This window comes from Pleurodeles waltl, chromosome 3_1, assembly GCF_031143425.1.
Source record: "Pleurodeles waltl isolate 20211129_DDA chromosome 3_1, aPleWal1.hap1.20221129, whole genome shotgun sequence".
Taxonomy (NCBI): Eukaryota; Metazoa; Chordata; class Amphibia; order Caudata; family Salamandridae; genus Pleurodeles; species Pleurodeles waltl.
This window is the reverse complement of record NC_090440.1, coordinates 1147126760-1147153432: the sequence shown is the minus strand read 5'-3', so window position 1 is coordinate 1147153432 and position 26673 is coordinate 1147126760. Positions and strand designations below refer to the sequence as shown.

The 26673-nt window shown below is 47.0% G+C and overlaps 1 protein-coding gene across 1 annotated transcript in view; it reads right to left on the bottom strand.

Moving 5' to 3' along the window:
- IGSF9B (immunoglobulin superfamily member 9B) overlaps window positions 1-26673 on the bottom strand; it is a 1080599-nt gene that overhangs the window by 910257 nt on the left and 143669 nt on the right. Inside the window, exon 2 of the mRNA XM_069224455.1 lies at window positions 30-227. Within this exon, the coding sequence (XP_069080556.1) occupies window positions 30-227 (198 nt within the window). The remainder of the gene's footprint in view (window positions 1-29; window positions 228-26673) is intronic.

The following is a 26673-nucleotide window of genomic DNA, read 5'->3' as shown; positions in this document are numbered from 1 at the left end:
CAAAAATCCCTGATAGCAGCACATCTGACCTGCATACTCGGGGTCCACGTGCGGAGGATAAAATCCAAACTTGATGAAAATGGGAATGGGTACTCCAAACTTGAACCACTCTACCACGTAAGGAGGTGGCTGTCCAGTCACTGGATGGATGACGTCACATCCCAGGATGACAGTCTCGCCCGCACGGGCTGTGACAAACTGAGGTTCCTCCCTTGAGCCATGGATACCTGCAGAAGAAAGACAACAGATGTGAGACTTTTTTCCACATGTTTCAATCATTTCAATACACAATATTTATAGGGTAACTGGAAAAGAAACAGTCAGAAAGGAGAGCAAGTAATATTAATGTCGTTGGTCAAGAAAATTCCTACAACAGGTGAAAGCAATGAAACCCATAGCCCCATATGTGATGTCATGGTTAACGCATGTCGAAAGCATGGACTAGGCCACCCTACCACAACACCTGGACAAATTAGTCTAGACTGCTGTAGATGGAACAGGCTGAGAGTCTAAAAGAGTGCTAGTAAAAACATTTTTTTTTCATAATCTTGACAGCTTCCAGAGTTCAAGAGCACTGGGAAGTGGAGCATAGTTTGAAGAACACATCATACAGCAGCACATTCTGTCCAAGGTCATTCTGAGTGTCTAAAAATCTAACATGCTTTTAGTACAAGGTACAACATCTCAAGATAAATGAATTATTACTGAACTGTAGGGAAGCCTGAACATGTCAAAGGACAACTCCTGTTGGCCCACTCCCCTCGGAACTGCCCCATCCCCCACCAACCACGCACACAACCTTGGAAGGGCGACCCCTCTGCTATGGCGGAGGAGTGTCGCCCCACAGCTGAAAGCAAAAACATTAGGGGATAATGAAAGTATTTTGTAGGGTGAGGCAGGGCCAGCATCCTCAAAGTCAACAAGTGGAGGAGGACTGGTGGCGTGCTTCTAAGTGCACATGTAAGTTTGGCCGCCCGTCCGAAGCCGGCCAAACTGACACGAGCACTTAGAACTCTCCACTCAGCTGTGCTGCCCAGCCGGGTGGTGCACAAGCGCAGTGTCCCACTCCCTCCCTGAGTGGCATTTCTGCCCGCTCAGGACAATTCCAGAACTTCTTTCATGCTGTGTAACAGCATGAAAGAAGCGTCTGGATTGAGTGTGGAGGGAGGAATAAGACAAGAGGTGGCTGGAACGAGGGTACACGGAGACAGCAGGAACATTTTCTTTTATTGCACCCGCCCCGCCTTGCGCACTGCCCCCCCCCGCTCTATGTGCTGAACTCCACTCCCCACACCTTCCTGGGAGCAGCTGCTACTGCAACTTCAGCATCATTCTTGACGCCTCGCTGTCTATGGCCTGCCAAGTCAATGGCATCTCATTCTCGTGCTTCCACGCACTCTGCCTGCTCCAGAAGATTTTCAAGTGGACTCCCATCGACTCGAGAAGAACAGTCACCCATGCACTCATCGGCAATAAACTTGATTACGGAAACACACTCTATGTTGGCATTAACAAGAATTTCCAAACAGGACTCCAGAGAATACAGAACGCCGCAGCCAGACTTATCCTGAACATCCTCCGCCACAGCCATAGCTCCTCCCACCTGAGAGACCTACGCTGGCTCCTCATCAACAAACGCATCACTTTCAAACTCCTGACACACGCTTACAAGGCCCTACACATCAGACCTGCCTACCTCAACAACTGCCTCTCCTTCTACACGCCCCCCAGGCAACTCCCCTCAACTGTCCCTTGCCACCACCCCTAGGATCCAGAAGAACATGGCTGGAGGAAAATTGTTCTCTTGCCTCGCTGCCCAGACCTGGAACACACTGCCGCTTCACCTCAAGCAGTCCCCCTCGCTGGCTCAGTTCAGGAAGGACCTCAAGACCTGGCTGTTCAACTGATCCACGTCCCCCCATCAGCGCCTTGAGACCACCCGTGTGATAAGCTGCGCTCTACAAATATCTGATTGATTGATTGATTGAAGTATATCCACCAAGGACTGATTTTTCTTTGCAATCTAGTAGTAACGATCATGCATTTAAAATGGTAAAGAAAAAAACAAAAGTACTAGAATTCAAAGAGAAAAACAGGTGTGGATATGCTACTCACAATTAATAAGCGGACCATTTTGAAACTCTTCCTATAGCACAACTCCAGTCCCATGCCAAACACCTCAACCAATAACCATCAACCCCTCATCCACTCAGAGCTGGAAGATGATCTATCTCCAGAACATTGAGGGTTGTGCCATCAGCATTCTTTCCGGACATTCAACATTCATCACCCAAAAAAGCAAGCTTTCCCAGAACTGAGCACTCAAGTCAGGACATGAGAAGGCTACATTACAGTGGCATGTCAACAGCAAAAAAACATTATATGGCATTAAAAGGGCCATCTGGTGAAGGATATCACAATGCATTTCAAAACCCAAGCAGAGATCAAACTAAGGAACATTCTGTAATGCTTTTTGTAGGCATTTGGTGGCAATGCAGGACTACGTAAAGAGAAATATGTGTCCCATTAATTGAATGTCCTCTTTATAATTACAATATTTTAAAATTTCGATTTTCTGAAGGCTACCACTTGATTATCTAAGTAATTGGCTTGAACTGATCATGCGGGTCACATATCAATATTTACTTTAAGACAGCGAATTTATCTTGTAACAGTCCCACGGGAGAAGAAAGTGAGCAACTAAGAGTTAAAAATGATTCTGTAACAGGGACAGATAAGCCTTTTAAGGGGGCTATCCAGTGCAGAGAAAAAGGCTTTTTTTTACTCAGTCCTGCATCGCTGACAGTCACCAACAATAGGCATTACCAAATGTTGGCTTGTTTGATGATGTATATTTGGGTTTAGAAACGCACTGTAATATCTTTCACCGAATGGCCCCTTTAGGAATCCTTGACAACTAACTCTTCACCAAATCACCAGCTCCATCTACAACCAGCTATAAAGTGTCTACGTTTAAGTCACATAAACGAAAACACATACTATTAACAGAAAGGTAATATTAGCTGTATTTTCATAACCCCCCCAAAAAAAAAACATTTAATTTCATTCATAATCTTCCTATCAAAAGTTCAAAAGTGAGTCAATCCATAGGTCTTCATCACAAGCACATTCTTACAGACCACAAAGCTTCTTTGCAATTGGAACTGCACTGTAGCGATACAAGCGCTAGTTGAACATTCACAAACACCATATTCACATACGCAGGTGAGAAGTGATTTATTTGCAAAGGTAATGAGTTAGGAATCAAGAAACCTGGATTCTGATCACAGCATTCCCACAGGATATTTTGGTTTCAAAGAACTGCATGCAGTTAAGTAGCAGGCCAACAGCCCTGTGTGGAATCCATATGCACAAATATTTCGGAGGATATGTCCTTGAACAGCTAGGACTGCAATATGTGGTAAAAACGTACTGCAGTAACGACCCCATGACCAGGACATGACAGGTTGCCAAGGTGTACAATGGCTCTACATTACACAAGCTAGGATTTCTGAGATGGCTTAACATTTTTTTCTTGTGCATAAGAACCAGAGGATTTTGTCATATGTCCCTCTCTGGTGCAAATTATATGTGGTGTCTTGTCGATTTCCGATGACAAAATATACCTCTACAGCAAACTATGGTTGCCTTTGTTGAATTATGATTTATAAATTGACCAATGCCAGGAGGATAATATGTTGGGTGCCCTATGAAATGAGAAAAATTAGATACTGTACGCCTATATCGTAAAAAGGCTATTAATAAATCGAATTTACATATGCGCAGAGATTAGCTATGTATCATGCGCCTGCGTGACGCTATGTGCGAACACTAATTTATTTACGATCTTAATACCATACCAGGCGATACCAATGTAGAAACAGACAATATATGTGTAAATATTTATATATTAGGGACCGCTAGCACTTTAAACGATTCCTAGACGACACTTAAATGCAGGGAAATCGGTAAAACTGACGAGCCACGATACCGGCTACGTTGAAACACTCCCGCTGCTGTCGATTGGCCAGTGATTACGTAAGCATTTTCTCACCGAGGACACAGTCTTCTGGACAGGGCGGCGAACCCTTCCTCTATGATAGACTACGGGAATGCGCGCAGAGTCCGCCGGTGAAACGCTGCAGCCAGTCACAATGCCGTTGGAGTGACTGAACTCAAGTTAAATGCCATGATCCCTGCACACTAATTACCTGGCTCTCACCCGCTGCGTGTCTCGGGTGTGCGGAAAACACTATGCAGTCATGCCAAGCGGGTTGCCGCGTGCCTCTTTTAAGTTGTGCTTGTGTTTGTAGATGAAACTATTCATACTGAGCCTGTATGGAAACGAGGAGAAAGGATCCTTCCAATAGCAACATAATGTGGATATCTAGACAGAAGCGTGAATCGGGAAACCATATGCCACGCGTCGGCAGTTTTACAAACTGTACCTAACCGCAGTAATTACTGCCAGGCATGTCCGAAAAAATAATTTTTATGGCTCCTCTGCAGGTAAAATAGCCATATTTACTAGGGAAATGTTAAGGTAAATGAGGCCAAAGGGAAATATAGAGTTTTCCCAGCAGGCTGCCCAGATACAACAAAAGGCTACTAAAACTGGGTCAGGGCCCGTCACATGATTAACTCTCTTTAAGTACTGCCAGTGTTAGAGGAAAACGCAAATAGTGAATGTCCCTGGAGGCCACTGCCTCCCAACCCCATGTGTCAGAACGCGAGGGAGGTGGAATTCTTTGAAAGGGCATCTGTTGGGTGGGAGACGTGAAAAACATCTCTCAAGGCCCGTGATGTTTCAATGTGTTTTCAAGTGCAGCGCCTCCCTGTTTCTTTGCCTGGGACGTGAATGGAGTGTTTAGACTCCGTGCAAGGGTCCCAACTCATATGCGTCAGGAATGAACTCTGCACATGGGAGGACAGAGCTGGTTTAGGACCCATGTCAAGGTGTATCATATCACAGGTACAAGAGAACGTTGTGTTCCTGACCCGACAGTGTTTGCAGATCGTCCTTGGGTAATTAAGAATGCATTCCAATCTTCCCATGGGCATACTGGCACGTGTATCTAGTGGGAAGGAGGTTCATCTTGTGGCCGTAATACAGTCTTGCCCGCACATAAGGATGTGTGCTGGGGTCCATTTCCTGACAGATGTGTCCAATGGGCTTTCTTTGTCACGAGTTTTCTGGAGTCCTTGTCAGTACAGGTTTGTCTAATATCGGCATGTTCATGGTTACTCTTCAGCCCTTCTTGTAGAGTGTGTTATATCAACTAGGGATCAGAGGTGTGTCTGGTTGTATCCCAGTAGAGTATTATCTCTGCCTTCAAGTGGCAGGAGTGTATGGAGGCCTCTGCTAGGGACAGGCTGGCCTTAAGTTCTATCCAATGCAAGTGTGAATTGCAGCATAGTATTGTGCAGCCTACAAAAGGTGTCAGCCTGATAAAGTACTGCTTCCCAGAACAGGCTGGCTACCTACACAAGGCAGACATGTCCAGTGGTTGGACCAGTCTTGCCTCTTTTGGCGGTTTGGTGTTTGTGCTCAGTTACTACCACAGTAGGAGATAAGGCGGGCCTCCCCACAGCAGGCACATGTGGGTCCTTTAAAGGGGTAGTATGGTTTTTGAGGTCCCTGCTGGCATGGAAGTGTTAGAATCACATTCACCAAGAAATTCAAGTGACGAAGTGAAGCACAATTTACATCCAAAGCCACAGTGATGTGTTCCATATAGCTTACAGGTGTAAATGCCTATCACCTTATCAATAATACGTTTGCCATTTGTCAGCAATGATCTTCAAACCACCTGCAAAGGGAGAATGCCTCTGAAAAAGTGTTACCCAATATCTAACTGGAATCTCTATCTCAAATTAGAACTATTTCCCTACTTTACATGCATTCGTTCCATTGAATAGGTAATTCTCTCTTCTACTATTACTTCTACTTCAATATTTAACACTATTGTGTCTACTGTGACCCTTTTGATAGAATAACAATGTTTCTCAGAGATCAATTGAAGCCGGCAAGGGGCAGCAAGTAGGATCATGGTTGATGTTACCCATGACACGCCCCTTGCTACTGCTGGCCTTATGGGTAAAAAAGATAGCAGCAAACAGAAACTATGCAGGGTTCTAACAACCCTGTTTGCTTTCCGGAGCTCCCACTCTTTGCCCTTCCCGTAGTTCCTCAGCAGCTAACATGAGGCTATTGAGAGTCTAAAGGTAGGACAAGTTGTCAACAAGTTGTCAACACTGATGCCATCAACACAGAGGACAAGAGTGTGAAGGCATGGGACAGGGTGAAAAGAATTACAATGTCAATGGCATTTTGGTGAATTGACCTCTTTGGTGTTACTCTATCTGCTAAACATTCAGTCACATTTGTTTTACAATTGGCCTTTGTATGTCTTTTTATGTGTTGTTGTGACCAAAATCAAATTCTTCGGAGGTCAGGGGGGGTTTCAGAACCAAGCACTATGCAGGGTATAGTCCTATCCCACTCCAGCAAAGAATGTGTTCAGACCATCCCTGATGAAGACGTGTCCAGGTCTTGCTAAGAGTCTCAGGTACATATAGCTTCTTCCCAACCAGAGGTACATTTGGACATGGGTTTGCACAGATCTGGCCCCTGTCTACCAATGTTCAGATTCCATCATGAGGAAGACTACATCTATTGTTATTCCTTAGAAGTTTAGTTTCCAGTCTTTTGAGTGTTGTGGGACTCTAGAAGAGGGGTTCCCATTCACTATCCAGAATAATTGCTGCCTGGTTTATAGTAAGCATGCTTGAGTAAGCCGTTGAAGAGACACTGTTCAGAGGAGCTGCATAAAGTAAGGGTGGTCTCACGGAAGAGACAATTTCACAAAGAACACATGTCATGTACTTGCAGGGAGCTGCAGGCCAATCACACCAATGCTCACTCGATTCATTTTCACCTTCCAGTGCCTCATTCGCACTGCATTCTAAATTAGGCAAAGATGTTTGCACTTCGTCAGCTGAGGAGCCAACCGCACCCGCATCAGCAGATCTACTCTGTGAAACCAGCAGAATATCTTAAAAGGAACCTACTTCCAAAGTTTATGCATCTGTTTAGTAACTTTACCCATTATACTAAGGGCTCCTTTGAGCAAATCTTATTTAAAGAATATTCTGCTCATGGTAAATTTTACTTTACGTGAAAATCCAGAGAATCTGCTTTCAAATTTTGATGAGGCCCTGGTGATATCAAACAGATCCAGTTTGCATTAAGTGAATTAAACTAAGCCACTGCCAGATATTGGCATCAATCTTAAAGTCCTCAGAGATACCACGCAGTAAGGGCATTGAGTATCACACGGGAGTCTCGAAAAATGTATGTTGCAGCACCAGTCTACTACTGAGTGCATAAAAAACAAACTTCAAATTGACAAATGTCCTATGTACAACAACTTGTAGTCTCGGTTGCTCTTTGCTTCAAATGCTGTGCATGACTACCAGGAGCAAAAGGTCCTTCCTGCTTAGCCCCTACATGCATCATATATACCGGGAACACTCATTGCAACCAATGTACAGGCAAAGCCACATGCAGCACGCACTCACACACAGCGGTTACACATACACTTAGTACCACACAGAATATGAAGACTTGATGAGGCAACAGTATATGGATCTTACGTTTTTCATCTGAACACATAAAATAGACAGAGTTTAACAGAAAAGCAACCAGAACTACCGCCCAGCAATCCAGATCACATTTTCCAAAAGACTATGTGGGTCAATGTAAGACAAAGAGGGGCTCCACTTAAAGGACTCCACATTTACCCCATCACTCCAAAATATTTGAGTGTTTGTAAAGTACAAAACAATATCCTTAGACAGTATCTACAGCCATTTACGAAGAAACTTAAGTGCAACTCACCACTCAATCCACCTCTACACCATTTCTGTACCAGCTGCTACACTTATCTCATTTATCATCTCAGAACCACCATCATACATACACACCTCACCCGTTTCTTTACACAACTTACCAAAACCAATATCTGTAAAAGAAAAATCCGTGCTAATGCACTGCATACTCTTTCTTTGTTTTTCCGTGAAGTACATATTTCCTGACGTTACCTGCTGTTCAGCTTCACCTCTTTTGTGTTTGAGGGCACAACCATTCTTTAAAGCACTCTTTATTAACCAACACCTGCATTCCAAATATGTCAAACTTCAGGTCTTGCCTACAGGCTGCTTTAGCTGTTCCTTGTCTAAAGATGCATTGTGTACCATACCCACACTTAGTGTGGACTTTGGATTAGCCTTTTGCTCATTGTGGATAGGCTCTTATTGGAAATCTCAGTTCTTGCTTTTTATTCAAAGACTTTCATTTTTCTTCTTATGTTTGTCCCTTCCCTGGAGTATAACACTTTTATAGTGATTGATTGGATTAATTATACCCTTTTAATGCTTACAATAAGATAATTATTTTTTTTCTTTTTCCTTCAGCACTTCTTGGGAATGGGTGTCTTTTTACCCTTCCCCTCTCTCATAATGTTGCTTTCTTGCCCCTACCCTTTCAGCAGTGCATGTTGCTTCTCCCTCTGCTCTCCGATACCCTGCTCTTCCGTTGCTTTTCATCTCTAAAACAGATCTTCTGTTGTTCTGCCACCCCTCCTGCTCTTTTTTTGCTTTCTGGAATGCAAAGAAATACCGGCACTGGAATCAACTCATGGTGAGTACTTCCTTACTTGTGAGTTAGTGAAAAGAAATCAAACTGCACTAACCAGAATGCAGTGGAGATGTTTTACGGATATTCCAGTAATGTGTCCCTTTACCTCTTTTAAAAACATACACGATGTACATGGATAAGGAATGAATTAATATAGAATTTGTAGATCACACTTGTCACTCAAAGGAGAGCATCCTGGAGCTAACTCCGGCACCATTTAGACTCGTACTCAGTATCACAAGGGAAGGTCCAAAGGACCCATCAAAACGACGCAAAAAAAGGTAGAGGGTTATTTCCTGCTAGATTAATGATAAGAAAGAGTATCTGGTGCAAGAAAAAGCCATATCTCCAAACACTTTTTTTTAATGCTGGCCTCATTATATATAAGCAAAAACGGACTTGTAAGTTCATCAATGCTTTAGCACCAATACCAGAAAGGTCTTCTCACCCCTGGATTTAAGTCTGAAAGACGGAAGTTTTAGAAGATTGGCATTAGAGAATCGGACCATCCTCTGGGTCCTGTGGTGACAGAACAGGGTAGTGAGATATTTTAGACCAGTAACATGAAAAATTCTGAACACCAGAATGAGGATGTTAAATAAAACCCTCTTATGAACCGGTAGCCATTGCAGTCTTCCAAAAGTTACAGAGGCCAAACTCTGTTTGGGGAGTTTAAGCACTAGTCTGGCAGCCGCATGTTGTACCATTTGAAAATTGGGAAGCAACCGCTTTGAACTCCCTGCATAAAGGCCGATACAGTATCCAAGTCTAGATGTTATTAAGGCAAAGGCAACTGTTTTCCTTGCGGCTAGAGGGGGAAAGTCAAAGAATTGTTTTAGAGATTAGATCAATGTAAAATACATACCATTCACTGCAAAAGCTTGCAGGCGGAAAGACAGAGCGGTGTCAAATTTGACTCCCAGATTTTTTGCCACTTTGACTGTTGCAGGGCGTGGGTAACGGAATTCGGCCACCACTATGTGGGAGAAAACAGGTTTGTTTTTCCAAAGAGGAGAATTTCGGTTTTATCCATATTGAATTTTAGATGTTTTTTTTCCATCTAGCAGATAAAACTGGTAAAGCAGTTCTTAAAGTTCAGCTCAGACCCTAAGGAATCTTTATCGAAAGGGAGGATCAATTGTGTGTCAGTCACATATGACGTGGTTGCAATTCCATAGGAAGCTATCAAGGTCAACAACGGAGCCATATAGTTATTGAATAACACAGGGCTGAGTGATACGCCTTGCGGAACATGAAACATCACTGATCTCTCAGCCGAGGAATACTGTCCGATGGCTACCAGTTGTTTCCTATCTGCGAAAAAAGATCTAAACCAGGCAAAAGCCTTGTGAGATATACCTATCTTGAGAAGACGATGAAGGGGACTAGAGTGGGAGATGATATTGAGTGCTGCTGCAAGATCCAGTAGGATCAACAGCATTGTTAACAGGGTCCAGCCTCATCTTAATGGTTTCAAAGACTTTCAATAAAGCAGACTCTGTGGAGTGTGTAGGCCTGAAGCCTGATTGACAATCATGTAGTGAGTTGGTACTTTCACAAAAGGAGATGAGTTGGCCGTTTACAATTGTCTCCAGAATTTTTCCCAGCGCAGGAAGCAGCTAAATAGGCCTGAAGCTGGCCAGAACTGAAGGCTTTTTTAGCATGGGTTCAACCACCGCCACTTTCCAAGATTTTGGGACTTTGGTCATGGAAAGGAAGGTGTTTAGTATCTTATTGATCACTGGATTCACTGTGTCAATGGCCTTACGTAAGAATGTGTGGCGAGCAGAGGTCTTGGGGAATGGCCTGGCAAGATTGAGATAGATAGAGATAGCAAAAAGAGGCTAATGTAGCATTGGCCGACTTACTCTTTAGCTGGTTGGGTTCAAAGCAGGTTGTAAAGTTAGTATCTTTCCTTCAAAGGGGGTGGAGATCGTATCGCAAAAGGCTTGTGAGGGTGGGGAATACCTCTTGACACAGCTTTGTAGAAAAGATTTAGATATTTAGAAAATCGTTTTTTGGTCAAAGTTAGCCTTGGCTGGTGAAGTAGGCTTTCTTGGCCTCCCTAATCAGATTTTGATATGATTCCTGGGCCAGCCTGAAATTGGTCAGGTCCTCAGATTTGTACGCCTGATGCCATTTACTCTCAAGCTGCTTACAGCAGACCTTTCCTTCTGCCAGAAGAACGAGTTACTTACCTTCGGTAACGACTTTTCTGGTGGATACATTAGCTACCTGTGGATTCCTCACCTCATGAATACTCCCATGGCGCCAGCATTCAACGGAAATCTTCTTACTAGTCTCTGCACGTCGACGAGGACGTCACTGTCTCGCACGCGACGCCGTCTGACGTCATACAGGCAATAAGAGGTCCTCGACGACGTGCGGACGTCAGTACCAATCATTTTTTACGTGCATGAGAACAACCAGGCAATGCAATGAAAGAACAAAGCAACATCCATTATATTGTAAAAATACACCACATTGTATGAATAACTGTAAATCTTTTTTATGTACATATGAACGAGTTACTTACCTTCGGTAACGACTTTTCTGGTGGATACATTAGCTACCTGTGGATTCCTCACCTCATGAATACTCCCATGGCGCCAGCATTCGACGGAAATCTTCTTACTAGTCTCTGCACGTCGACGAGGACGTCACTCTAGCCCACGCGACGCCGTCTGACGTCATACAGGCAATAAGAGGTCCTCGACGACGTGCGGACGTCAGTACCAATCATTTTTTACGTGCATGAGAACAACCAGGCAATGCAATGAAAGAGCAAGGCAACATCCCATTATATTGCAAAAACACACAACATTGTATGAATAACTGTAAATCTTTTTATATAAATATATATATAAAACTTTCTCTTTTAAAATATATACACACACCAAGTATATACACAAAGATATATACATATATATAAATATATATTATATACACATCCATTGCACCCTCAAAGACCAAGAGGAGCGCACTCAAGGATTACTTGGCAAGACCAGAAAGGCAACGGGGAGGCGGGTGGGACCGTGAGGAATCCACAGGTAGCTAATGTATCCACCAGAAAAGTCGTTACCGAAGGTAAGTAACTCGTTCTTCTGATGGATACAACTACCTGTGGATTCCTCACCTCATGAATAGAGTCCCAAAGCAGTACCACGCCCGGCGGTGGGTGCCTAAATGGTCAAACCAAGAAATCCTGCAGCACTGACCGTGCAAAATGGCCGTCCCTTCTAACCTCAGAATCCAAACAGTAATGTTTTGCAAAAGTGTGAAGGGACGACCAAGTTGCGGCCTTGCAGATGTCGACCACAGGAACACCTCTGGCCAAGGCCGAAGAGGCCGACTTAGCTCTGGTGGAGTGAGCTCTAATGCCCTCAGGCGGATCCTTCTTTGCCAAAGAGTAACAGATTTTAATGCAAAGAACAACCCACCTGGAGAGTGTTCTCTTGTGGACTGCCTTTCCTCTCCTCTTGCCCACGTATCCGACAAACAGCTGATCCTCCAGCCTGATATCCTTCATTCTGTCGATATAGAAGCTCAACGCCCTTTTTGGGTCCAGGCGATGTAGTCTTTCTTCCTCCTTTGAAGGATGAGGCGGAGGATAAAACGTGGACAAAGTGATTGTCTGAGCCAAATGGAAGGGTGAAACAACCTTCGGAAGGAAAGCAGCCTTGGTCCTCAACACCACCTTATCCCCATAAAACGTTATATAAGGGGGTTTAACCGATAAGGCCTGCAACTCACTCACTCTCCTTGCAGATGTTATAGCTACCAGGAATACTGTTTTAATAACCAAATACCTTAAGGGGCAAGAATGCATAGGCTCAAAAGGGGACCCCATAAGGAAAGTCAGGACCAAGGACAAATCCCATTGAGGCATAACGAATGGTTTTGGAGGATATTGATTCAGAAGACCTTTCAAGAATCTGAGAACAATAGGGGATTTAAATAACGATGGTTGGTCTGGAAGACAAATGAAGGCTGACAAGGCCGACAAATAACCCTTAATGGTAGCTACTGCACAACCTTTCTGCGCTAGAGACAGTGCAAAAGACAAAACATGTGACAGATGAGCATGTAAGGGATCAATCTGTCTCTCTCCACACCACATAACAAATTTAGACCACCTATTAGCGTAGATAGATTTAGTGGAGTGTCGCCTGGCCGCTAAGATAACATCCACTACATCAGGCGGGAGAGAGAAGGAACTCAGGTTGCCCCGTTCAATCTCCAAGCATGTAGGTGCAGACTCTGGAGGTTGGGGTGTAAAACCTGCCCCTGCGACTGCGAGAGGAGGTCTGCCCTGAGAGGGAGACGGAGCGGAGGGCACAGTGAGAGTTGGAGAAGGTCGGAGTACCATACCCTCCTTGGCCAATCCGGAGCTATTAAGATGACTTGGGCCCGGTCTTGGCGAATTTTCCTCAACACTCGAGGAATCAAGGGTATGGGGGGAAACGCGTAAAGCAACTGGTCGCACCAGGTTATCTGAAACGCGCCCCCCAACGCTCCCTGCATCGGATACTGGAGGCTGCAGAATAACGGGCAATGCGCGTTCTCCCGAGTGGCAAACAGATCTATCCGAGGAAACCCCCACATCTGGAAGATTAAACAGACTTGATCTGGATGGAGACGCCACTCGTGGTCTGCCGAGAATTGGCGACTGAGACTGTCCGCACGTACATTCAAGACCCCGGCCAGATGATTTGCCACCAAGCAAATCTGATGGTCCTTTGCCCAGGACCATAGCCGAAGAGCTTCTCTGCAGAGAAGGTACGACCCTACTCCTCCCTGTTTGTTTATGTACCACATCGTGGTAGTATTGTCCGTCAGGACCTGTACCGACTGACCACGAAGGGATGGGAGGAAGGCCTTGAGAGCCAAACGTACAGCCCGTAACTCCAACAGATTGATATGAAACACCTGTTCCTCTGGAGACCAAAGCCCTTTGATCTCCAGATCCCCCAGATGAGCTCCCCATCCTAGGGTGGAGGCATCCGTTATTACCGTGGCCACTGGTGGCGACTGCGCGAACGGCTTCCCCTGTGAAAGATTGTTGCCCGCAATCCACCACTTCAATTCCACAGCAGCATCTCTGGAGATCTTGACAGTACCTTCTAAATCTCCCTTGTGTTGAGACCACTGCCTTCGGAGGCACCACTGAAGAGCCCTCATGTGCCAGCGAGCATGCGTGACCAACAGAATGCAGGAGGCGAACAGACCGAGCAGACGAAGGACCTTGAGGACTGGAACTACCGCTCCATTTCGAAACATTGGAACCAATTCCTGAATATCTTGAATCCGCTGAGGCGGAGGAAAGGCTCGACTCAATGTTGTATCCGGTATTGCCCCTATGAACAGGAGGCGCTGAGAGGGCTCCAGGTGAGATTTGGGCACGTTCACCGAAAAGCCCAGGTCGAACAACAACTGGGTTGTTGACTGCAGATGATGCGACACAAGCTCCGGGGACTTGGCTTTGATCAACCAGTCGTCCAAGTAAGGGAATACTGCTATCCCCTTCCTTCTGAGCTCCGCCGCAACCACTGACATCACCTTTGTGAAGACTCGAGGTGCTGAAGTAAGACCAAACGGGAGGACCGCAAACTGATAGTGCTGCGACCCTACCACAAACCGGAGATACTTCCTGTGCGACTTGAGTATCGGGATATGAAAGTAAGCATCCTGCAAGTCGACAGACACCATCCAATCTTCCTTGTTCAACGCCAAAAGCACCTGTGCTAGGGTCAGCATCTTGAACTTTTCCTGTTTGAGGAACCAATTCAAGATCCTCAGATCCAGGATTGGTCTCAACTGACCATCCTTTTTGGGAATCAGGAAGTATCTTGAGTAACAACCTCGACCCTTTTCCTGCTCTGGGACCAACTCTACCGCGCCCTTTGAAAGGAGGACTTGAACCTCCTGTTCTAGCAACAGGAGGTGTTCTTCTGAACAATAAGATGGGCGGGGCGGGATGAGGGGCGGGAACTCCCGAAAGGGAAGGGCGTAGCCTTTTCCCACAATGCCGAGAACCCAAGTGTCCGTTGTGATAGACTTCCACTTGTGGAGAAAACGCTGTAATCTTCCCCCTACAGGAGAGGAGTGAGTGGGAAACGGTGGAAGCCTAAGGCTGCTTCCCCTGCTGCACCCCTCCAGAGGACGAGGAAGAGGCAGAGTGCTGTTGAGAGGCTCCTCTGGTACGGACCCCACCCCTCCCCCTCCCTCTAAATGACCTATAGGGGAGGGAAGAGGCGGGTTGCTGGAACCTCCCCCGAAAGGAAGAGGAATAAGAGCCACGCCCAAATCCCCGAAACCTCCTGAAAATTCTAGAAGAGGCAGAGGAAGAAGGAGCTTGCAGTCCTAACGATTTGGCTGTGGCTCTGCTCTCCTTAAATCGTTCCAAGGCTGAATCTGCCTTGGCTCCAAACAGTCTGTCCCCATCAAACGGGAGGTCCAGCAGGGTCGACTGCACATCCGCAGAGAACCCTGAGTTTCGGAGCCAGGCCTGTCTTCTTGCCACCACAGCCGTGCCCATCGCCCTGGCCACCGAGTCGGTCGTGTCCAGCCCAGACTGGATAATCTGGGTCGCGGCAGCCTGGGCGTCCGAGACCACATCCAAAAGACCCTGGGGAAGCTCCGTGAATGAAGACGAAATATCATCCATCAGCGCATGGATGTACCTCCCCAGAATGCACGTGGCGTTGGTGGCCTTCAACGCCAAACTGCATGACGAAAATATTTTCTTGGACTGCGCATCCAGTTTCTTGGAGTCTCTGTCTCCAGGCACCGTCGGGAAGGAACCAGGCGCTGACTTTGAGGAACAGGAGGCTTGCACCACCAAGCTCTCCGGCGTAGGGTGTCTAGAGAGAAAGCCAGGGTCAGATGGTGCAGCTCGATACCTCCTGGCCACAGCCCTATGAACGGCCGAGGAAGACACCGGCTTCTTCCACACCTCCAACACCGGATCCAGCAAAGCCTCATTAAATGGCAAGAGAGGCTCAGCTGCAGCAGAGGCCGGATGCAATACCTCTGTCAGCAAATTCTGCTTTGCCTCTGCCACCGGCAAAGGCAGGTCCAAAAAGCTCGCTGCCTTCCTCACCACAGCATGAAAGGAAGCAGCCTCCTCCGTATATTCCCCTGGAGATGAAAGGTCCCACTCAGGGGAAGTGTCCAGCCCACTGGCTGTATCCAGACCATGCAGTCCGTCTCCAGAGTCCTCAATCTCTCCCTCCTCTAGGACTCGCTGGTACTCTTGTTCTTCTAAAAGACGGAGAGCACGCCTCCTCGAATGAAGTCTCTCCTCGATACGCGGAGTCGACATGGCCTCCGCCGACGTCGAAGAACGGCGCCGATCTCCAGAAGCATCTGACGCCGCGTCCGTCGCCACAGGCAGCTTCGGCGCCGAGGCAGGAGCCGGAGGACGAGGTCTTGGAGCCGATGGACCAACCGGAGTCACAGGGCAAAATCCTGACTTCGACGGAGGGGCAACCTCCGGGGCCGAAACATCCGAAGCCACCGGAGCGGCCACCGACGCCGGCACCGGCGCCGAGCCCACATTCCCAAAAGGGAGAAAGGGCATAAAGGGTGCCGGCCGAAGAGGCGCAGGATCACCCAACGAAAAGGCCAAGGGCCCCGAAGGACCAGCCGGAGCAGCTCCTGGAGCCATCTGCTGAAAGATGGTATACATCGCATTAAGAAACGCGGTACTATCGGCTCCAGGAGTGGGAAAAACCGGATACTGGGGTGCCTGGATCGAGGGCGACCCCGACGCCGGCCTCGACGTCTGCGACGCCGGAGAAAACACAAGAGGCTGCACCACCTCAATCACTGACGCCTGACCAGGTGAAGTCGGTGACGCCGGAGAGGGCAACGGCGTCGATGGATGCGGCGTGACCGTGGGGCTGACCTCCCAAGTCCTCCGACGCCGAGCCGAAGGTGACCTCGAATGAGACTCCTTGCTGGAGTGACGTCGTGAGTCTCTACGGCGCCGGGAGTCTCGATGACGCCGGTGAGACCTTGGCGAAGAAGACTTCTTATGATGTTTCTCCTTCTTCTTTGACTTTGCCATGAATAACTTGGCCTCGCGCTCTTTGAGGGCCTTCGGATTCATGTGTTGACATGAATCGCAAGTCGAGACGTCGTGGTCGGAGCTCAAACACCATAGACAGTCGGAGTGAGGATCTGTAACTGACATCTTGCCCCCACACTCTCGACAGGGCTTGAAACCCGACTTCCTCTGAGACATTGTTACCGCAGAGAAGACTACGCAGCAGACAATACACTGTAACCACGAAGGTAACAGTAACTCCCTCGAAGATAACCGTTTCGAATGCACGGAAAAAAGGGAACTGACGTCCGCACGTCGTCGAGGACCTCTTATTGCCTGTATGACGTCAGACGGCGTCGCGTGGGCTAGAGTGACGTCCTCGTCGACGTGCAGAGACTAGTAAGAAGATTTCCGTCGAATGCTGGCGCCATGGGAGTATTCATGAGGTGAGGAATCCACAGGTAGTTGTATCCATCAGAAATATATATATATATATATATAAAACTCTTTCTTTTAAAAATATATACACACACCAAGTATATACATAAAGATATATACACATATACCTATATATATATAAATATATTATATATATACATCTATTGCACCCTCAAAGATCAAGAGGAGCTCACTCAAGGATTACTTGGCAAGACCATAAAGGCAACGGGGAGGCGGGTGGGACCGTGAGGAATCCACAGGTAGCTAATGTATCCACCAGAAAAGTCGTTACCGAAGGTAAGTAACTCGTTCTTCTGATGGATACAACTACCTGTGGATTCCTCACCTCATGAATAGAGTCCCAAAGCAGTACCACGCCCGGCGGTGGGTGCCTAAATGGTCAAACCAAGAAATCCTGCAGCACTGACCGTGCAAAATGGCCGTCCCTTCTAACCTCAGAATCTAAACAGTAATGTTTTGCAAAAGTGTGAAGGGACGACCAAGTTGCGGCCTTGCAGATGTCGACCACAGGAACACCTCTGGCTAAGGCCGAAGTGGCCGACTTAGCTCTGGTGGAATGAGCTCTAATGCCCTCAGGAGGATCCTTCTTTGCCAAAGAGTAACATATTTTAATGCAAAGAACAACCCACCTGGATAGTGTTCTCTTGTGGACTGCCTTTCCTCTCCTCTTGCCCACGTATCCAATAAACAGCTGATCCTCCAGCCTGAAATCCTTTGTTCTATCGATAAAGAAGCTCAACGCTCTCTTTGGATCCAGACGGTGCAGTCTTTCTTCCTCTTTGGAAGGATGAGGCGGAGGATAGAACGTGGATAAAGTAATTGCCTGAGCCAAATGGAAGGGTGAAACAACCTTCGGGAGGAAAGCAGCCTTGGTCCTCAACACCACCTTATCCCCATAAAAAGTTGTATAAGGGGGTTTTACTGATAAGGCCTGCAACTCACTCACTCTCCTTGCTGATGTTATAGCTATCAGGAAGACTGTTTTTAAAAACAAATACCTCAAGGGGCAAGAATGCATAGGTTCAAAAGGGGACCCCATAAGGAAAGTCAGGACTAAGGACAAATCCCATTGCGGCATAACGAATGGCTTTGGAGGATATTGATTTAGAAGACCTTTCAAGAATCTGATAACAATAGGGGATTTAAATAAAGATGGTTGGTCTGGAAGACATATGAAGGCTGACAAGGCCGATAAATAACCTTTAATGGTAGCCACTGCACAACCTTTCTGCGCCAGAGATAGAGCAAAAGACAAAACGTCCGATAGATGAGCTTGTAAAGGATCAATCTGCCTCTCTCCACACCACGCAACAAATTTAGACCACCTATTAGCGTAGATAGATTTAGTGGAGTGTCGCCTGGCCGCTAATATAACATCCACTACCTCAGGCGGGAGAGAGAAGGAACTCAGGTTGCCCCGTTCAATCTCCAGGCATGTAGGTGCAGACTCTGGAGGTTGGGGTGTAGAACCTGCCCCTGCGACTGCGAGAGGAGGTCTGCCCTGAAAGGGAGACGGAGCGGCGGGCACGTTGAGAGTTGGAGAAGGTCGGAGTACCACACCCTCCTTGGCCAATCCGGAGCTATTACGATTACTAGAGCCCGGTCTTGGCGAATCTTCCTCAATACTCGAGGAATCAAGGGTATGGGAGGAAACGCGTAAAGCAACTGGCCGCACCAGGTCATTTGAAACGCGTCCCCCAACGCTTCCTGCATCGGATACTGAAGGCTGCAGAACAACGGACAATGCGCGTTCTCTCGAGTGGCGAACAGATCTACCCGAGGAAACCCCCACTTCTGGAAGATTAAACGGACTTGATCTGGATGGAGACGCCACTCGTGGTCTGCCGAGAAGTGGCGACTGAGACTGTCCGCACGCACGTTCAAGACTCCGGCCAGATGGTTTGCTATCAAGCAAATCCGATGGTCCTTTGCCCAGGACCATAGTCGAAGAGCTTCTCTGCAGAGAAGGTACGACCCCACTCCTCCCTGCTTGTTTATGTACCACATCGTGGTAGTGTTGTCCGTTAGGACCTGTACCGACTGACCACGAAGGGAAGGGAGGAAGGCCTTGAGAGCCAGATGTACAGCCCGTAACTCTAACAGATTGATGTGAAAAATCTGTTCCTCTGGAGACCAAAGACCTTTGATCTCCAGATCCCCCAGATGAGCTCCCCACCCTAGAGTGGAAGCATCCGTTATGACTGTGGCCACTGGTGGCGACTGCTGGAACGGTTTTCCTTGTGAAAGATTGTTGCTTGCAATCCACCACTTCAAATCCACAGCAGCATCTCTGGAGATCTTGACAGTACCCTCTAGATCCCCTCTGTGTTGAGACCACTGCCTTCGGAGGCACCACTGAAGAGCCCTCATGTGCCAGCGAGCATGCGTGACCAACAGAATGCAGGAGGCAAAAAGACCGAGCAGACGAAGGACCTTGAGGACTGGAACTACCGCTCCATTTCGAAACATTGGAACCAAATCCTGAATATCTTGAATCCGCTGAGGCGGAGGAAAGGCCCGACCCAATGTCGTATCCAGTACTGCCCCTATGAACAGGAGGCGCTGAGAGGGCTCCAGGTGAGATTTGGGCTCGTTCACCGAAAAGCCCAGGTCGAACAACAACTGGGTTGTTGACTGCAGATGACGCAACACAAGCTCCGGGGACTTGGCTTTGATCAACCAATCGTCCAAGTAAGGGAATACTGCTATCCCCTTCCTTCTGAGCTCTGCCGCAACCACCGACATCACCTTCGTGAAGACTCGAGGTGCTGAAGTAAGACCAAACGGAAGGACCGCAAACTGGTAGTGTTGCGATCCCACCACAAACCGGAGATACTTCCTGTGTGACTTGAGTATCGGGATATGAAAGTAAGCATCCTGCAAGTCGACAGACACCATCCAGTCTTCCATGTTTAACGCCAAAAGCACCTGTGCTAGGGTCAGCATCTTGAACTTTTCCTGCTTGAGGAACCAATTCAAGATCCTCAGGTCCAGAATTGGTCTCAAACGACCATCCTTCTTGGGAATCAGGAAATACCTTGAGTAAACTCCTTGACCCCTTTCCTGCTCCGGGACCAACTCCACAGCGCCCTTTAAAAGGAGGACTTCTACCTCCTGTTCTAGCAACAGGAGGTGTTCTTGTGAACAATACGAAGGGCGGGGCGGGATGAGGGGCGGAAACTCCCGAAAGGGAAGGGTGTAGCCTTTTCCCACAACACTGAGAACCCAAGTGTCCGACGTAACAGTCTCCCATTTGGTGAGAAAATGCTGTAATCTTCCCCCTACAGGAGAGGAGTGAGTGGGAAATGGTGGAAGCCTAAGGCTGCTTCCCCTGCTGCACCCCGCCAGAGGATGAGGAAGAGGCAGAGTGCTGCTGAGAGGCTCCCCTGGTGCGGACCCTACCCCTCCCCCTAAAAGATCTATAGGGATGGGAAGAGGCAGGTTGCTGATATCTTCCCCGAAAGGAAGAGGAGGAAGAGCCACGCCCAAATCCACGAAACCTCCTGAAGAATCTGGAAGAGGCCGTGGAAGAAGGAGCTTGGAGTCCCAACGACTTAGCCGTGGCCCTGCTCTCCTTAAAACGTTCCAAGGCCGAATCAGCCTTGGCCCCAAACAGTTTGTCCCCATCAAACGGGAGATCCAACAATGTGGACTGTACATCTGCCGAAAAGCCCGAGTTACGTAGCCAGGCCTGTCTCCTTTCCACCACAGTTGTGCCCATTGCTCTGGCTACCGAGTCGGTGGTATCCAGTCCTGTTTGGATAATTTGGGTCGCAGCAGCCTGGGCATCAGAGACAAGATCCAAAAGACCCTGGGGAAGCTCTGTAAACGAAGAGGAGATGTCATCCATCAGAGCATGAATATACCTCCCCAGGATACAGGTCGCATTAGTGGCTTTTAACGCCAGACTGCAGGACGAAAAAATCTTCTTCGACTGCGCCTCTAGCTTTTTTGAGTCTCTGTCCCCAGGCACCGTCGGGAAAGAACCAGGCGCTGATTTGGACGAACAGGAGGCCTGCACAACCAAGCTCTCCGGCGTAGGGTGCCTAGATAGGAAACCAGGATCAGTTGGAGCCGTCCGATACCTCCTGGCCACGGCTCTGTGAACTGCTGGGGAAGATGCCGGCTTCTTCCACACCTCTAAAACCGGATCCAGCAGAGCGTCATTAAAAGGTAATAGAGGCTCCGCCGCGGCTGAGGCCGGATGCAACACCTCTGTCAAAAGGTTTTGTTTCACCTCCACCACCGGCAAAGGCAGGTCCAAAAAACTAGCTGCCTTCCGTACCACTGTATGAAAGGAAGCAGCTTCCTCGGTATATTCCCCCGGGGACGAAAGGTCCCACTCAGGGGAAGTGTCCAGCCCACTGGCCGACTCCAGTCCACGCAGCCCATCACCCGAGTCCTCTAGCTCTCCTTCCTCTAGGGCTCGTTGGTACTCCTGCTCCTCTAGTACCCGGAGAGCACGCCTCCTTGAATGCAGTCGTTGCTCAATCCGCGGAGTCGACAACACCTCCGCCGAAGTCGGAGATCGGCGCCGATCTTCCGAAGCCACCGACGCCGCATCCGGCGCCACAGGTAACTTCGGCGCCGACTGAAGAGCAGATGAAACGGATGGACCCACCGGAGTCACAGGCCGAAATCTCGACGTCGACGGGATGGAAATCCCTGGGGCCAATCCCTCCGAAGCCATCGGAGCGGCCACCGGCGCCGACACTGGCGCCGAGCCCACGTTCCCAAACGGGAGAAAGGGCATAAAGGGTGCCGGCCGAAGAGGCGCAGGATCACCCAAAGAAAAGGCCAAAGGCCCAGCCGGAGCACCCCCTGGAGCCATCTGTTGGAAGATGGCATACATCGCATTCAAGAATGCGGAACTATCGGCTCCAGGGGTGGGAAAAGCCGGATACTGGGGTGCCTGACTCGGAGGCGACCCCGACGCCGGCCTCAGCGTCTGCGCCGGAGAAAACACCTGAGGCTCCAATACCTCAATCACCGACGCCTGTCCAGGCGAAGTTGGAGACGTCGGAGAGAGCAACGGCGTCGAAGGATGCGGCGTCACCGTGGGGCTGACCTCCCATGTCCTCCGGCGCCGATCCGGAGACCTGGAACGAGCCTCCCTTGAATGACGCCGAGATTCTCTACGGCGCCGGGAGTCTCGATGACGCCGATGTCTTGGAGAAGACTTTTTCTTGTGATGCTTCTCCTTTGACTTGGCCATAAACAGCTTCGCCTCGCGTTCTTTAATGGCCTTCGGATTCATGTGCTGACACGAATCACAAGTCGAGACGTCGTGGTCGGAGCTCAAACACCAAAGGCAATCGGAATGAGGATCCGTCACCGACATCTTGCCTCCACACTCACGACAAGGCTTAAATCCAGACTTTCTCTGCGACATTATTTCCACAGAGAAAGAGTACGCAGCAAGATATACACTGTAACCGCAAGAGTAACAGTTGCTCCCTCGAAGATAACCGTTTCGAATGCACGGAAAAAAGGGAACTGACGTCCGCACGTCGTCGAGGACCTCTTATTGCCTGTATGACGTCAGACGGCGTCGCGTGCGAGACAGTGACGTCCTCGTCGACGTGCAGAGACTAGTAAGAAGATTTCAGTTGAATGCTGGCGCCATGGGAGTATTCATGAGGTGAGGAATCCACAGGTAGTTGTATCCATCAGAATTGGACAGTACCAGGGAGCAGATTGATTTGGATGATGTTTGCCAACACAGCCTAACGCCGCTAGTTCCTTAGTAGAATCCATAATCTACTGGTTGAACAGACTGAGATTGTCCAAAAGCTTTCCTGTAAGGGAAGGGGACATCATGATCAGCCAGGTAGTGAGAGAAGGGTTTGTAATTTTCCCCCATTTACATAAGGTAGGAGGGCTATGGTCGGATTGAGGGTTGGATAGGCCACTAACACATGCCATCAGTCTGAAAGGAATCAGTCAGTGTTTCAATCATGATTGAATTACCAGTTCCTCCAAGACCAGTAGAGGAAAGCTGATACAGATCCAGTCTAAGGTATGACCGGCTGAATGAGTAGGGGCTACCACTAGTTGCGTGAGGCCTAGGATTGTTAGAGTCTCTCTGAGGCTATTAGCATCGAATTTCTCCATATTGTTGAAGTGGTACTTAAAACCCCTTAATATGGTGAGATTCCCATACTGAAGCAGTATAGGCGATACGACCTCTCCAGGCGGGCGATAAATTAAACACCCGGCAAAGGACTGAGAGGGACTCATTTAAAAACAAAAGCCTAGACTCTCAGCCCCTTTCAAGTTGCACACAATAAAGTGCTGAAATGAAAAAAGTAATGAAAGAGAATTGCGAAGCTTCTCCCACATTCCTCAGTGTCACATCTGAGGATCGCATAGCCTGGGGGGAGAGCAATAGCAATGTCGGGGATGGACCAAAGTTTGAGCCAATACTCAGTGACAAACAGGAAATTAAGGTGTAGATCAATAACCAGGTCATGTACTTCTTGAGCATGTTTGGGAAGGAAACATGTATTAATCAGTCCACCCACAAGAGATTTATTCACAGAAGGATGCTCATAGGAATAACTAAGATCAAGCTTGCAATTGCAGTAGCTACAAGACACCAAGCCTTCTAAGCAAGTGTATGTCTGCAGCGGGGTAGTTTGTTATTAATGTTTTTTAGAAATTCGGCAGATAGTGACATACCTGGTATAAAACAACCAGGGGGGCTGGCGCCAAAGATGGTGGTTTTGCGAGGTTACAGGGGAGGTAGATTGGAGCCCCCGTGGACAGCAGCGAAGAACCACTTGAAAATGTTTAAACACTCATACAAACAAACAATGGCATCCGAATTAAAATAAGGCCCCTAGCAATTTCAAATTCAATTTTACAGCGATTTCGATTTCAGTTTGAAATCAGTTTTATCAGCACCTTACGAGTTAAAAAAGTTTTGCAGTTTGCAGTTTTGTTTGAGATTTAAAAGCTACGCGGCGTAAAGTACGACGAGGGTGAGCAAAGTGCGTGTCAATCATCCTCTACATTTAAGAATCCATATAAGGAATCAACAAGAAATGGCCCACAAAATATTTACTGACAACTGTTCTTATGGTAAGTTAGGCAAGCATGTAAAGTCAGCGATGTAATCACCGGAACATTTCACAAACGATCTTTGCTAAATTCCAAGGTGTTCGACACCCCCAAATAATATTGTGTGATGGTTAAAACTATTTAAATATAAAAAAAAAAACTCGCAGGAAAAAGAAAGGTTTTGGTTTCTTATGGAACCTGCATGGAAATAAACCAGATATGCAAAAGGCACATAACATAACTCAACTCAACAAAACAAAATCGATTGAAACATTTTTCCTTAACAATTTATAGAAACTATCCATAACATAAGTGGGGTCCACATTTTACACTGAAATAGTCAGAGATGACATTGGCCCGCTGCTATTCATGTTTACGCAAGTGACCTCCCAGAACTCCGTCACAGGATGTGCCTAAAAGTGACAACAAAAGAACAAGCATTCATTCATAAGCAACTCAACTAAGTAACTACATATTTCAGAGACAACCAAATTCAATTAAGGCAAAACCAAAGTGATGTCCCAATGTCCATAGGAGCCAGATACTACGGTTTAAACAAAATACTTTGACAGGGCTGCCATGTACGTGGGAAACATCCTTTACAATGCAGTTTTAACCAGCAGAGCCTTTACCACACAGCTTTACCAGTCATGCATTTTACAATGCATACTTTTACCACACATTTTAAGTCTGGGTAAGATGTGTATAGGGTTGATAAGGGTATTGGGTTGTAAAAGTATTTTTAGGTTTAGGGGTGGGTAATGGTAGTGGGATGTAAGGGTGTTTTTAGAGTTTGGAAATGGATAAACGTATTGGGTTGTAAGGGTGTTTTAAGGGTTAGAAGTAGGTAAGGGTATTGGGTGGAAAGAGTATATTTAGGGTTTAGGGTGGGTAAGGGCTTTTTCTGTTTTAAGGTGGGTAAAGATTTTGGGTTCTAAGGGTGTGTGTTAGGGTTTAGGGGTGGGTAATGATATTGGGTGAAAGGGTGTTTTTAGGGTTGAGTAAGAGTATTGGTTTGCAAGGGGGGTTTTAGCGTTTGGTGGGTGGGGGTTAAGGGTGGTAAATGCATTTTACGGTTCAGGGATGGTAGGGGCATAGAATGGCAAGGTTATTTTTAAGGTTATGAGGTGGTTAGAGGTAAAGGGTGGTGAAAGCATGCGTTGTACCATTGTACAATTATGTGTCAGTGACAGTGTAGTCTTTAAGTATGAACATGTGTGCAAATAAATGGGATGTGTGTATGAGTAATAGAACCTGTGTCGTAAGAACTTGTGGCACGGGACAAAACGTTCGCCATATGTGGCCAGTTACATAGATAAGAGAAATATATATTTTTTAAATAGGAGAAATCTAAAGTGCAGAAAAATGTTCTGCAAAAATGTTCATAATACAGAACTTTTTCTGCACTTTAAACTTCTCCCAATTAAAAGAATGGTTGTACTTTCCAGTTCTAAATTTGGCACCATGTCTACCAGACACTGGAAGCAAGATGCCTGCTTGAAATGGGAGGAAAGGAACCTGAAGGGTTAACTATGTTTATATGGATTCCATAAAACTAATCACTTAAGTTTTCTCCATTTTCAAAGTGTCACGTTTACAAACAGCAGACAACTTGCTCTCAGTGCCCTGTAAACACGGTGCCATATTTATAAAAGAAAAATACAGCCATTTGTTCATGTGAGGAAGTGGAAGAGGTGAAGCTTGCTTCATAAAACATTAGGATGTTATTGACTTAATTGAAAGTGGCGGAAAAACATTAAGACAAAGTTTCACAGAAATATTTGTGTTCACTTTAAATGTCTCCCATTTGAAAAATGACAGTATTTTGCAGTTATTATTATGGCACAGTGTCTACTGGCCACTGGGAGCAAGAGGCCTACTGTTTGTAATTGCAGCACTTTGAAATGAAAAAAATAATAATTACAAGATCACTTGATTATTAGGTTAACTCTTCGATTTAATTTTCTAGCATTGAAAGCTTTCAGAAATGCCATTTTGGTCTCATGCTCCAATATTGAGTTGAGAAGGACTTTTATTTAAGAGTTTAATCCCACAGTACTTCAGTTATTCAGGTGTGTGCCCCAGCCTGGGTCATAAATCTGACTGAGCACAGCTCATTATCAGGCCCTGCTATCTCCATCCTGATGATAATCAAGTAAAATAAACACAGCATTCCCTTATCTCTAACAGGAAATGTTGTAGGTGGAAACTAAAGAAATCAGTGCCCCGGAAGGACATTTTCCTGACCTATGACAAGCTGCTGGAGCATAGTTTCAAAGTTAGTGCCCAATTCGAAGGCGTTTGGCAGTCAGGAATCAGGATGCACCCTGCCTTGTGGGCTAAAGGAATTCCTAGGGGTAACATAAATATTCAATTGGAGGTCTTTATACTGACAGATCGTAGT